The sequence below is a fragment of the Ranitomeya imitator genome, chromosome 3 (genome assembly GCF_032444005.1).
Source record: "Ranitomeya imitator isolate aRanImi1 chromosome 3, aRanImi1.pri, whole genome shotgun sequence".
NCBI lineage: Eukaryota > Metazoa > Chordata > Amphibia > Anura > Dendrobatidae > Ranitomeya > Ranitomeya imitator.
In genome coordinates, this window is record NC_091284.1 from 676,606,613 (window position 1) to 676,621,917 (window position 15,305).

At 45.1% G+C, this 15,305-nt stretch overlaps 1 protein-coding gene across 3 annotated transcripts in view; it reads right to left on the minus strand.

Annotated features, from left to right (window-relative positions):
* The window catches only part of ITGA7 (integrin subunit alpha 7), a 312,111-nt gene extending 297,190 nt beyond the window's left edge, over nucleotides 1-14,921 (minus strand). For 2 of the 3 annotated variants that reach the window (XM_069758371.1, XM_069758369.1), the window contains exon 1: nucleotides 14,676-14,916. In XM_069758371.1, the coding sequence (XP_069614472.1) occupies nucleotides 14,676-14,848 (173 nt within the window). In that variant the 5' untranslated portion in view covers nucleotides 14,849-14,916. Of the gene's footprint in view, nucleotides 1-14,675 lie in introns of all 3 variants that reach the window. The other variant, XM_069758370.1, reaches the window with a different exon arrangement.
* Between the last annotated feature and the right edge of the window lie 384 nt (nucleotides 14,922-15,305).

Below are 15,305 nucleotides of genomic sequence, written 5' to 3' on the forward strand. Positions count from 1 at the left end.
TCTAATTTTATGACACCATTTGCAGTATTTGCATTGGGTCGTCCTAGTTTGTCTTCTTGCTGTGCCCTCTAGAAAGGTAGATAATAAGGGCTACGGGCCCAAGTTGTACACGCCGGTCTTGATGGGGAGAGGTGCTGGAGTCAGAAACCTCTTCATGAATCAGCGGTATCAGACGAATGGCGTGCACCTCTTTGTGTGCCCTACTCCAGTCCCTGCTGGAGTAACATTTGAAGACTAGCAAATGTCATTGTATGAATTTGATAAGCGGTGGTCGCTATGCCCCCCTCCCAACCTATCTCAGCCCAATTTGTCAGAGCTGGGTGAAAATGGCGTAAGAACACCAAAAGTCGCCAAATTTTATGGTAGCTTTGAGTTGCACTACAAAATGATGCGACTTTTCGATGCTTTTTACGCCAGCTTTGATGTATCGGGCTTTGAGTTTCTTTATGACTTTGTTTTGTGGTAGGTGTTGGGTAATGTTCTGCTGCCTTTTAAATCTCCACCAGAAGAGTCCAGATTTTACCTATAAACTGTTTGCTCTTATGATTTACATTGCTCATGACATAGTCTATCATGAGAACTTTAGAGGTGGCCCAAGAAAGGGCTATATTGCCTTCATGCTCTATATTGTCATCAGCATAGTTATTCAAGGGATGAATGAAAATTCCCAGAAAAATAATAAAAACCAGCACTGTCAAAAACAGGCACAAAACATACTCCAAAGAGGATATAGACACAAAAGAAAAAGGAGTACCAAACCACCCGTAAATAATATCTAATATTTATTAGTAATAAGTATAGAAGCATATAACATAAGAGTACAAGATAGTATCAAAAAAGTATACCATGGACAAACAGGTTAAAATGTGAAGGACACAGACAGAAAACAACCAAGTTACATAGTGTAAACAGGACCATGGGTGTATAGCATTATATATATATCAACATCTAACACCGGTTACAGAGAGAGATCCAGGGTAAAAACCACATAAATCACCACAGTTGTGGCCCAAAACTAGGTATCCAGAACTCAGTGTGATGTATACCAGTGTAAGTAAAAATATCTCACCCAAATAGGTCCGTGAACGAGGTTGAACGCAGCTCCAACACATGTTTCGCGTGGGCTTCCTCAGGGGGCCATGAGGAAGCCCACGCGAAACGTGTGTTGGGTGTCATGATTCCAATGGCAGGGAATCACAAAAGGACAAGCACCAACGAGCTCTAGGGTGATGGAACCTGAGCTGAACGCGACCCTAAACCTGAACACACAAATAACAATAGCCGGGGAACGTGCCTACGTTGATCCTAGACGTCTCGCACCAGCCGAAGATCTAACTTCCCCTATTAGAAGAAACACAGACCTCTCTTGCCTCCAGAGAAATACCCCACAGAAATAGCAGCCCCCCACATATAATGACGGTGAAATGAGAGGAAGGCACATACACAGTATGAAAACAGATTCAGCAAAATGAGGCCCGCTAAAACTAGATAGCAGAGGATACAAAAGTAAACTGCGCGGTCAGCAAAAAACCCTTCAAAAAACCATCCTGTAATTACTTGAACTCATGTTCCAACTCATGGAACATGAGGAGCAATTACAGCCCGCTAGAGCAACCAGCAGCAAAGAAACAATTATATGCAAGCTGGACAAGACAAAAATAAAGCAAAACGTGGAACAAGAAAATCAAAAACTTAGCTTGTCCTGAAGATTACTGAAGCCAGAAGCTGAGGTAACAAAACACTCTGATAACCTTGATAGCCGGCGGGGAAATGACAAGAAAGCCCGGTTAAATAGGAAACTCCCAAATCCTAATAGAACAGGTGGACACCAGAGACAGCAGAACACAAATCACCCAGTACCATCAGTAACCACCAGAGGGAGCCCAAAAACAGAACTCACAACAGTACCCCCCCCTTGAGGAGGGGTCACCGAACCCTCACGAGAACGACCAGGGCGACCAGGATGAGCCCTATGAAAAGCGCGGACCAAATCATCAGCATGAACATCAGAGGCAACCACCCAAGAATTATCCTCCTGACCATAACCCTTCCACTTGACCAAATACTGGAGTTTCCGTCTGGAAACACGAGAATCCAAGATCTTCTCCACAACATACTCCAATTCTCCCTCCACCAGCACCGGAGCAGGAGGCTCAAGCGAAGGAACAACAGGTACCTCATACCTCCGCAACAACGACCGATGGAACACATTATGAATAGCAAACGATGCCGGGAGATCCAAACAAAACGACACAGGGTTAAGAATTTCCAAGATCCTATAGGGACCGATGAACCGAGGCTTGAACTTAGGAGAAGAGACCTTCATAGGAACAAAACGAGAAGACAACCACACCAAGTCCCCAACACGAAGTCGAGGACCCACGCGGCGACGGCGATTAGCAAACTGAGCCTTCTCCTGGGACAACTTCAAATTGTCCACCACATGACTCCAAATCTGATGCAACCTATCCACCACCATGTCCACTCCAGGACAATCAGAAGGCTCCACCTGACCAGAGGAAAAACGAGGATGAAACCCCGAATTACAAAAGAAAGGAGAAACCAAGGTAGCAGAACTAGCCCGATTATTAAGGGCAAACTCGGCCAGCGGCAAAAAGGTAACCCAGTCATCCTGATCAGCAGAAACAAAACACCTCAAATAAGTTTCCAAGGTCTGATTAGTTCGCTCCGTCTGGCCATTCGTCTGAGGGTGGAATGCAGACGAAAAGGACAAATCAATGCCCATCTTAGCACAGAACGTCCGCCAAAATCTAGACACAAACTGGGATCCCCTGTCAGAAACGATGTTCTCTGGAATCCCATGCAAACGAACCACGTTCTGGAAAAACAGAGGGACCAACTCAGAGGAGGAAGGCAACTTAGGCAAGGGTACAAGATGAACCATTTTAGAAAAGCGGTCACACACAACCCAGATGACGGACATTTTTTGAGAGACAGGGAGATCCGAAATAAAGTCCATGGAAATGTGCGTCCAAGGCCTCTTCGGGATAGGCAAAGGTGACAACAATCCACTGGCTCGAGAACAGCAAGGCTTAGCCCGAGCACAAACCTCACAAGACTGCACAAAAGAACGCACATCCCTCGACAAGGAAGGCCACCAAAAAGACCTGGCCACCAAGTCTCTAGTACCAAATATTCCAGGATGACCTGCCAACGCAGAAGAATGGACCTCGGAGATGACTCTACTGGTCCAACTATCCGGAACAAACAGTCTCTCAGGCGGACAACGATCAGGTTTACCCGCCTGAAACTCCTGCAAAGCACGTCGCAAGTCTGGGAAGACGGCCGACAAAATCACCCCATCCCTAAGGATACCAGTGGGCTCAGAATTTCCAGGGGAGTCAGGCACAAAACTCCTAGAAAGAGCATCCGCCTTCACATTCTTTGAACCTGGCAGGTATGAAACCACAAAATTGAAACGAGAGAAAAACAGTGACCAACGAGCCTGTCTAGGATTCAGACGCCTGGCAGACTCAAGGTAAATCAGATTTTTGTGATCAGTCAAGACCACCACACGATGTCTAGCACCCTCCAGCCAATGACGCCACTCCTCAAATGCCCACTTCATGGCCAAAAGTTCCCGATTACCCACATCATAATTCCGCTCAGCGGGCGAAAATTTTCTAGAAAAGAACGCACATGGCTTCATCACCGAGCAATCGGAGCTTCTCTGTGACAAAACCGCCCCCGCTCCAATCTCGGAAGCATCAACCTCAACTTGGAAGGAAGCGAAACATCAGGCTGACGCAACACAGGAGCAGAAGAAAACCGGCGTTTAAGTTCCTGAAAGGCCTCCACAGCCGCAGGAGACCAATCAGCAACATCAGCACCCTTCTTAGTCAAATCCGTCAAAGGCTTAACAACACTAGAAAAATTAGTTATAAAACGACGATAGAAATTAGCAAAGCCCAAGAACTTCTGCAAACTCTTAAGAGATGCAGGCTGCGTCCAGTCACAAATAGCCCGAACCTTGACGGGATCCATCTCAATAGTAGAAGGGGAAAAAATATACCCCAAGAAAGAAATCTTCTGGACTCCAAAGAGACACTTTGAGCCCTTTACAAACAAGGAATTAGCCCGCAGGACCTGAAACACCTTCCTGACCTGCTGAACATGAGACTCCCAGTCATCAGAAAAAACCAAAATATCATCCAAATACACAACCATAAATTTATCCAGAAATTCACGGAAAATATCGTGCATAAAGGACTGGAAGACTGAAGGAGCATTAGAAAGTCCGAAAGGCATTACCAAATACTCAAAATGGCCCTCAGGCGTATTAAATGCGGTTTTCCACTCATCACCTTGCTTTATTCGTATAAGATTATACGCACCCCGGAGATCAATCTTAGTGAACCATTTAGCCCCCTTAATGCGAGCAAACAAATCAGTCAACAAAGGCAAAGGATACTGATATTTTACGGTAATCTTATTCAAAAGACGATAATCTATACAAGGCCTCAAGGACCCATCTTTCTTGACCACGAAAAAAAAACCTGCTCCCAAAGGGGACGAAGATGGACGGATATGTCCCTTTTCCAAGGACTCCTTAACATAATCCCGCATAGCAGTATGCTCTGGCACTGACAGATTGAACAAACGACCTTTAGGAAATTTACTACCAGGAATTAAATCTATAGCACAATCGCAATCCCTGTGAGGAGGAAGCGAACTGAGCTTAGGCTCCTCAAAAACATCCCGATAATCCGACAAAAATACAGGAACCTCAGAAGGAGTAGATGAAGCGATAGAAATCGGAGGTGCATCATCATGAACCCCCTGACATCCCCAGCTTAACACAGACATTGTTTTCCAGTCAAGGACTGGATTATGAGTTTGTAACCATGGCAGACCAAGCACTAAGACATCATGTAAATTATACAGTACCAGGAAGCGAATCACCTCCTGATGAACGGGAGTCATACGCATGGTCACTTGTGTCCAGTACTGAGGTTTATTCATAGCTAAAGGTGTAGAGTCAATTCCCTTCAAAGGAATAGGGACTTCCAGATGCTCAAGACTAAACCCACATCGCTTGGCAAATGACCAATCCATAAGACTCAGGGCAGCGCCTGAATCTACATAGGCATCGACGGAAATGGATGATAATGAGCAAATCAGAGTCACAGACAGAATGAACTTAGACTGTAACGTACTAATGGCAACAGACTTATCAACCTTTTTTGTGCGTTTAGAGCACGCTGATATAACATGAGCTGAATCACCACAATAAAAGCACAACCCATTTTTCCGCCTATAGTTTTGCCGTTCACTTCTAGACTGAACTCTATCACATTGCATTGTCTCAAGTGCCTGTTCAGAAGACACCGCCAAATGGTGCACAGGTTTGCGCTCCCGTGAACGCCGATCAATCTGAATAGCCATAGTCATAGACTCATTCAGACCCGTAGGCGCAGGGAACCCCACCATAACATCTTTAATGGCCTCAGAAAGGCCATCTCTGAATTTTGCAGCCAGAGCGCACTCATTCCACTGAGTAAGCACTGACCATTTCCGAAATTTTTGACAATATATTTCTGCTTCATCTTGCCCCTGAGAGAGAGCTAATAAAGCTTTTTCAGCCTGAATCTCTTGGTTAGGTTCCTCATAGAGCAAACCCAATGCCAGAAAAAACGCATCCACATTAAGCAACGCAGGATCCCCTGGTGCCAATGCAAATGCCCAATTTTGAGGGTCACCCCGCAGGAAAGATATAATAATCTTAACCTGCTGAGCAGGGTCTCCAGAAGAGCGAGATTTCAAAGAAAGGAACAGCTTGCAATTGTTCCTAAAATTCAGAAAACTAGATCTATCTCCAGCAAAGAACTCTGGAATAGGAATTCTAGGTTCAGACATAGGAGCATGTACAACAAAATCTTGTATATTTTGAACCTTAGCAGCAAGATTATTCAAGCTGGAAGCTAAACTCTGGACGTCCATGATAAACAGCTAAGGTCAGAGCCATTCAAGGATTAAGAGGAGGGAAAAAAAATAAAAAAAAATCAGCCAGGCTGCAATTAGGGCTAGGCAGCAACCTCAGAGGAGAAAAAAAAAAAACTTCCTCAGACTACTTTTCCTCCTACTTCAGCCCAAACATTTTGGGCCGGCTATACTGTCATGATTCCAATGGCAGGGAATCACAAAAGGACAAGCACCAACGAGCTCTAGGGTGATGGAACCTGAGCTGAACGCGACCCTAAACCTGAACACACAAATAACAATAGCCGGGGAACGTGCCTACGTTGATCCTAGACGTCTCGCACCAGCCGAAGATCTAACTTCCCCTATTAGAAGAAACACAGACCTCTCTTGCCTTCAGAGAAATACCCCACAGAAATAGCAGCCCCCCACATATAATGACGGTGAAATGAGAGGAAGGCACATACACAGTATGAAAACAGATTCAGCAAAATGAGGCCCGCTAAAACTAGATAGCAGAGGATACAAAAGTAAACTGCGCGGTCTGCAAAAAACCCTTCAAAAAACCATCCTGTAATTACTTGAACTCATGTTCCAACTCATGGAACATGAGGAGCAATTACAGCCCGCTAGAGCAACCAGCAGCAAAGAAACAATTATATGCAAGCTGGACAAGACAAAAATAAAGCAAAACGTGGAACAAGAAAATCAAAAACTTAGCTTGTCCTGAAGATTACTGAAGCCAGAAGCTGAGGTAACAAAACACTCTGATAACCTTGATAGCATGCGGGGAAATGACAAGAAAGCCCGGTTAAATAGGAAACTCCCAAATCCTAATAGAACAGGTGGACACCAGAGACAGCAGAACACAAATCACCCAGTACCATCAGTAAGCACCAGAGGGAGCCCAAAAACAGAACTCACAACAGTTGGGGCTGCGTTCAAATGTGTCCTTCACATTTTAACCTGTTTGTCCATGGTATACTTTTTTGATACTATCTTGTATTCTTATGTTACGGTATATGCTTTTATACTTATTACTAATAAATATTAGATTTTATTTACGGGTGGTTTGGTACTCCTTTTTCTTTTGTGTCTATAGTTATTCAAGGGACGTCCAATGTTACCCCTAAAGTCGTCTGAGTCGTATAAGTAAGCTAATGCATATATATAGTTATATCTACAGGTCCTTCTCAAAAAATTAGCATATAGTGTTAAATTTCATTATTTACCATAATGTAATGATTACAATTAAACTTTCATATATTATAGATTCATTATCCACCAACTGAAATTTGTCAGGTCTTTTATTGTTTTAATACTGATGATTTTGGCATACAACTCCTGATAACCCAAAAAACCTGTCTCAATAAATTAGCATATCAAGAAAAGGTTCTCTAAACGACCTATTACCCTAATCTTCTGAATCAACTAATTAACTCTAAACACATGCAAAAGATACCTGAGGCTTTTATAAACTCCCTGCCTGGTTCATTACTCAAAACCCCCATCATGGGTAAGACTAGCGACCTGACAGATGTCAAGAAGGCCATCATTGACACCCTCAAGCAAGAGGGTAAGACCCAGAAAGAAATTTCTCAACAAATAGGCTGTTCCCAGAGTGCTGTATCAAGGCACCTCAATGGTCTGTTGGAAGGAAACAATGTGGCAGAAAACGCTGTACAACGAGAAGAGGAGACGGGACCCTGAGGAAGATTGTGGAGAAGGACCGATTCCAGACCTTGGGGAACCTGAGGAAGCAGTGGACTGAGTCTGGTGTGGAAACATCCAGAGCCACCGTGCACAGGCGTGTGCAGGAAATGGGCTACAGGTGCCGCATTTCCCAGGTAAAGCCACTTTTGAACCATAAACAGCGGCAGAGGCGCCTGACCTGGGCTACAGAGAAGCAGCACTGGACTGTTGCTAAGTGGTCCCAAGTACTTTTTTCTGATGAAAGCAAATTTTGCATGTCATTCGGAAATCAAGGTGCCAGAGTCTGGAGGAAGACTGGGGAGAAGGAAATGCCAAAATGCCTGAAGTCCAGTGTCAAGTACCCACAGTCAGTGATGGTGTGGGGTGCCATGTCAGCTGCTGGTGTTGGTCCACTGTGTTTCATCAAGGGCAGGGTCAATGCAGCTAGCTATCAGGAGATTTTGGAGCACTTCATGCTTCCATCGGCTGAAATGCTTTATGGAGATGAAGATTTCATTTTTCAGCACGACCTGGCACCTGCTCACAGTGCCAAAACCACTGGTAAATGGTTTACTGACCATGGTATTACTGTGCTCAATTGGCCTGCCAACTCTCCTGACCTGAACCCCATAGAGAATCTGTGGGATATTGTGAAGAGAAAGTTGAGAGACGCAAGACCCAACACTCTGGATGAGCTTAAGGCCGCTATTGAAGCATCCTGGGCCTCCATAACATCTCAGCAGTGTCACAGGCTGATTGCCTCCATGCCACGCCGCATTGAAGCAGTCATTTCTGCCAAAGGATTCCCGACCAAGTATTGAGTGCATAACTGAACATTATTATTTGTTGGTTTTTTTGTTTGTTATTAAAAAACACTTTTATTTGATTGGATGGGTGAAATATGCTAATTTATTGAGACAGGTTTTTTGGGTTATCAGGAGTTGTATGCCAAAATCATCAGTATTAAAACAATAAAAGACCTGACAAATTTCAGTTGGTGGATAATGAATCTATAATATATGAAAGTTTAATTGTAATCATTACATTATGGTAAATAATGAAATTTAACACTATATGCTAATTTTTTGAGAAGGACCTGTATATACCTAGACAAAACAATTCAGCTGAATTGAGCATGCACATGTATGGGAGTAGGAGAGAGCCATCGGCTGAAGGCCCTTTTCTATATTAGAATAGCCAGAAAGTTGCCAATTTTTCGAACATGTATCCCTCTTCTACTACCACTGCAGAATTAATTATAAGCCCTTCCATCCATAGCAGTACCCCAGTTTTACATACCAAGATATAAAAAACAGAGAGCACATCATTCCAGAGATAAGATAAAACAAATAATATACTTCTCCAGATAATGTGACATGCCAAATCTTGTAAAGGCAAAACAGATATTGCCATCACCTCTGATATCAAGAAGTATGTTCCCTTCCATGGCCATGTTATGCATTCCTCGCTGAGACTTGGATGTTATTCATTCCTGATTGATGCTGGGTAAACCACTATGATCTGCTCATACTCAAGAGATAACAGGAAGTGCAATGCCATTCGTGGAAAAACATCATATACAGAAAGTTACGGCTTTAACGGCGTTGCCCCAGAAACAAAAGTACATTTTAATCAGTAGATCTTAGAACAATAATAATTTTCACAATTGGATGTGTGTAAATAAAATGTCCCTGTGCTGAGATAATCTTATAACTGTGCCCCTGCTGTGTGCTGTGTAATGTCTGTGTCTGACCGTACAGGGTCATGGTCTGATCATAACACAGCTCCTGGGCAGGGAGGATGAGAAAAAAAGTATACAGACAGGACAGCATGGGATCTCAGTTGATTCTTTCTTTGAAGTTAAACATTGTTTAATAACAGGCAGGGAAATGTTTTACCTCACAGAAAGAATCAGCTGTGACCCCATGCTGTAATGTCTGACTCTCTGTATTCCTCCCTGCCCAGGCGCTGTGGTATATTCAGAGCATGTCCCTGTACGGTCAGACACAGACATTACACAGTACACAGCAGGGGACATTTACAAGATTATCTCAGCACAGGAACATTTTATTTAAAGACATCCAATTGTGGAAATTATTATTATTCCATGATCTATTGAATAAAATGAACTTTTGTTTGTGGGCAAACCCCTTTAAGAATGAATTAGAAACCTAAGTTTCACTCATTTCTTTGATTTTACTGATGTTTGGGCAACAGGAGCACTGACCACAGCACCCAATCAGATTTTGTGAAGATTAGCCATATTGTCATTCAATCGTACTATGTTTCTATCTAAAATGCTCAGCAAGCGACTTATTTCAGCAGTGTAATTTGTTTCACTGCAAAACAGTAAATCCACACGGAAATGATTTCTTGTGGTAAAACCATTCACAGGTAAAAGATGCAGATTGTTGTTGATGCACCTTACAAATTCTGTCAGTGACAAAAACTGGCCATCAGCACCGCCCCATTGGATAACCTTGGTCCATGTGCTATCTGATAGAAAATCCGCTATATACGCTCCTGAGACCCCGACCCTAGGGGTTAAAGTCTGCTTTACATAGTAGGATTGGTAAAGAACTGCTGTTTGAACGTTGCCTGTGAGTGAACACCAGTGATTTTATGGCTTTTGTACTGGAAGTATGGAGAATGCTCACTTTTTCCACCAACACTATAGAAAATGTTCAGCACAGCCTAAAAGGGGAGGTGCATAGATATAGGTTCCCAAACCTTAATACGTGGAATATTTACAACTAGCACACTCCAATAGATGTGATGCAAAAGGGGTTGTTTAATATACATACAGTAGTCACAAACGTTTCGGTCTGCAAAAGGACCTTCATCAGTGTGCTAAATATAGTGAGAGTGGTATATGGCAGTAGAACCCCGATAGGAATAAATTAGTTTGCATCAATCCTGAGGATACAGTAGGTTTACTTGAAAAGATAAACTGAGAACAGTATTGTGCAGCAGGTCAGTCCGGCCAGCGGGAGAGAGAGAGGCACGAGGCTACGCGGTGGCTCCCTACTTGCGGTGGACACCGCGTAGCCTCGTGCCTCTCTCTCTCCCGCTGGCCGGACTGACCTGCCGCACAATACTGTTCTCAGTTTATCTTTTCAAGTAAACCTACTGTATCCTCAGGATTGATGCAAACTAATTTATTCCTATCGGGGTTCTACTGCCATATACCACTCTCACTATATTTAGCACACTGATGAAGGTCCTTTTGCAGACCGAAACGTTTGTGACTACTGTTTGTATATTAAACAACCCCTTTTGCATCACATCTATTGGAGTGTGCTAGTTGTAAATATTCCACCAACAGACATGCTGGATTACACTGTTGTGTCTCAGAGGTGATCATAAACTACCGTGCACCCTAGGGAGCCTGTACACGCAGGAGCGATGAGATGAGTATATTCTTCCCTCTTACACCCTATACGCTCCGTATTGCACCCTAGGGAGCCTGTACACGCAGGAGCGATGAGATGAGTATATTCTTCCCTCATACACCCTATACGCTCCGTATTGCACCCTAGGGAGCCTGTACACACAGGAGCGATGAGATGAGTATATTCTTCCCTCATACACCCTATACGCTGCGTATTGCACCCTAGGGAGCCTGTACACGCAGGAGCAATGACATGAGTATATTCTTCCCTCATAGACCTTATATGCTCCATATTGCACCCTAGGGAGCCTGTACACACAGGAGCAATGACATGAGTATATTCTTCCCTCATAGACCTTATATGCTCCATATTGCACCCTAGGGAGCCTGTACACACAGGAGCGATGACATGAGTATATTCTTTCCTCATACACCCTATACGCTCTGTATTGCACCCTAGGGAGCCTGTACACACAGGAGCGATGAGATGAGTATATTCTTCCCTCTTACACCCTATACGCTCCGTATTGCACCCTAGGGAGCCTGTACACACAGGAGCGATGAGATGAGTATATTCTTCCCTCATACACCCTATACGCTCCGTATTGCACCCTAGGGAGCCTGTACACACAGGAGCGATGAGATGAGTATATTCTTCCCTCATACACCCTATACGCTGCGTATTGCACCCTAGGGAGCCTGTACACGCAGGAGCAATGACATGAGTATATTCTTCCCTCATAGACCTTATATGCTCCATATTGCACCCTAGGGAGCCTGTACACACAGGAGCAATGACATGAGTATATTCTTCCCTCATAGACCTTATATGCTCCATATTGCACCCTAGGGAGCCTGTACACACAGGAGCGATGACATGAGTATATTCTTTCCTCATACACCCTATACGCTCTGTATTGCACCCTAGGGAGCCTGTACACACAGGAGCGATGACATGAGTATATTCTTCCCTCATACACCCTATATGCTCCGTATTGCACCCTAGGGAGCCTGTACACGCAGGAGCGATGACATGAGTATATTCTTCCCTCATACACCCTATATGCTCTGTATTGCACCCTAGGGAGCCTGTACACGCAGGAGCGATGAGATGAGTATATTCTTCCCTCATACACCCTATATGCTCCGTATTGCACCCTAGGGAGCCTGTACACGCAGGAGCGATGACATGAGTATATTCTTCCCTCATACACCCTATATGCTCCGTATTGCACCCTAGGGAGCCTGTACACACAGGAGCGATGACATGAGTATATTCTTTCCTCATACACCCTATACACTCTGTATTGCACCCTAGGGAGCCTGTACACACAGGAGCGATGACATGAGTATATTCTTCCCTCATACACCCTATACGCTCCGTATTGCACCCTAGGGAGCCTGCACACGCAGGAGCGATGAGATGAGTATATTCTTCCCTCACACACTATATGCTCCTTATTGCACCCTAGGGAGCCTGTACACGCAGGAGCGATGAGATGAGTATATTCTTCCCTCTTACACCCTATACGCTCCATACTGCACCCTAGGGAGCCTGTACACACAGGAGCGATGAGATGAGTATATTCTTCCCTCATACACCCTATATGCTCCGTATTGCACCCTAGGGAGCCTGTACACACAGGAGCGATGAGATGAGTATATTCTTCCCTCTTACACCCTATATGCTCCGTATTGCACCCTAGGGAGCCTGCACACGCAGGAGCGATGAGATGAGTATATTCTTCCCTCATAGACCTTATATGCTCCATATTGCACCCTAGGGAGCCTGTACACACAGGAGCAATGACATGAGTATATTCTTCCCTCATAGACCTTATATGCTCCATATTGCACCCTAGGGAGCCTGTACACACAGGAGCGATGACATGAGTATATTCTTTCCTCATACACCCTATACGCTCTGTATTGCACCCTAGGGAGCCTGTACACACAGGAGCGATGACATGAGTATATTCTTCCCTCATACACCCTATATGCTCCGTATTGCACCCTAGGGAGCCTGTACACGCAGGAGCGATGACATGAGTATATTCTTCCCTCATACACCCTATATGCTCCGTATTGCACCCTAGGGAGCCTGTACACACAGGAGCGATGACATGAGTATATTCTTTCCTCATACACCCTATACGCTCTGTATTGCACCCTAGGGAGCCTGTACACACAGGAGCGATGACATGAGTATATTCTTCCCTCATACACCCTATACGCTCCTTATTGCACCCTAGGGAGCCTGCACACGCAGGAGCGATGAGTATATTCTTCCCTCTTACACCCTATACGCTCCATACTGCACCCTAGGGAGCCTGTACACACAGGAGCGATGAGATGAGTATATTCTTCCCTCTTACACCCTATACGCTCCGTATTGCACCCTAGGGAGCCTGTACACGCAGGAGCGATGAGATGAGTATATTCTTCCCTCATACACCCTATATGCTCCATACTGCACCCTAGGGAGCCTGTACACGCAGGAGCGATGAGATGAGTATATTCTTCCCTCATACACCCTATAAGCTCCATACTGCACCCTAGGGAGCCTGTACACGTAGGAGCGATGAGATGAGTATATTCTTCCCTCATACACCCTATACGCTCCGTATTGCACCCAACGGAGCCTGTACACGCAGGCCAGGAGCGATGAGATGAGTATATTCTTCCCTCATACACCCTATATGCTCCATACTGCACCCTAGGGAGCCTGTACACGCAGGAGCGACGAGATGAGTATATTCTTCCCTCATACACCCTATACGCTTGTATTGCACCCTAGGGAGCCTGTACACGCAGGAGCGATGAGATGAGTATATTCTTCCCTCTTACACCCTATACGCTCTGTATTGCACCCTAGGGAGCCTGTACACGCAGGAGCGATGAGATGAGTATATTCTTCCCTCATACACCCTATAAGCTCCATACTGCACCCTAGGGAGCCTGTACACGCAGGAGCGATGAGATGAGTATATTCTTCCCTCTTACACCCTATATGCTCTGGATCTTATACGTTGTCCTGATGACCCCGGTACCATTTACTGTCTGTTCTAGAAGTCTAGGTTACATAAAATGCAGAGTTCCTGAGAAGCGCAGCATTGCCTATAACCTGTTATTGTGGGTAATGCCCATGGATACCATACTCCCAAACACCAAACACATCTGGCACCGGTAAATGGGGTCCATGGCATAGGGAGAGAATTTGGTGGTTTCTAAAGTGAAAGGCAAGCAATGGTTAATAGGAATTCCTTAGTAGGGTGGCGATGTGACTGGCAGACCTTACAATATTCACGACTGCCCATAAAATACTGTAAAAATCATTTCTGTGTCAATGGCAATGATTAAATCTATCAGATTGGTAAGGATTCGATCTGCTAGAAATCTTCCAACTGAATCATTACAGACAGCCCCGTTGTGGGTAATCCCTGGCATCACTGGTTCAATGATGGAAGAGCTTTTATATGGAAAACTCATGGCAGTAATGGATACTAAGTGTGGACTGTGGAATAATGGGGTATAAAACCCTGCTGAGCAATCCAGGCACCCCACTGACATAGCCATTATGCCTGGCGATAAGCATCTAGGGCACTTTACTGGAAACTTTGTTGTGTGGCACTGGGCAGGGTGGTGCACTCACCAGTTCATGGGCTCCGGTCTCAGCTGCTTGTGCAGGGCTACAGAAAATCCAAATAAGCTGCCCTTGTCCCCTTCCTTGATGAGCGTGTGTGTGACATCCAGATTAAAGCCCCTGACCAGCTCCGCAGACATGAGATGGCACAGGGTGACGAGCGCTGCCCATGCTGCAGGCATGCTGCCCCGGCTGCAGGGCAAGGTCACACTGACTGCTGATGCCGTGCCCGCTGCTGTCACCCGGCGGCACACAGAGACGGCAGAGAGCGGGAGGAGCACGGAGGAGGCTGGACTGGGAGCAGGTGGATGAGGAGGACGCTGGGGCCGCCTCTCCGCTGTCACCTCACTGCAGAGACGTCACAGCATGACGTCACAGCATGACGTCACAGCATGACATCACGGAGCGCTACACATACCTGCAAGACTGAGGTCAACGCTCGGTCAGTGAGTGGCTGGAAGCCTGCTATGCCTGCACACGTGGATGGACAGATTGGATGGATGGACTGTATTATATGTATGTATGGATGGATGAATGCAATGGATGGATTGAAAAATAACGAACACGGCTAATAATGGCTAATACGTACCAAGATATATATCTTTCCTGTAGTTGGATGGATTGGACATATTGATGGAA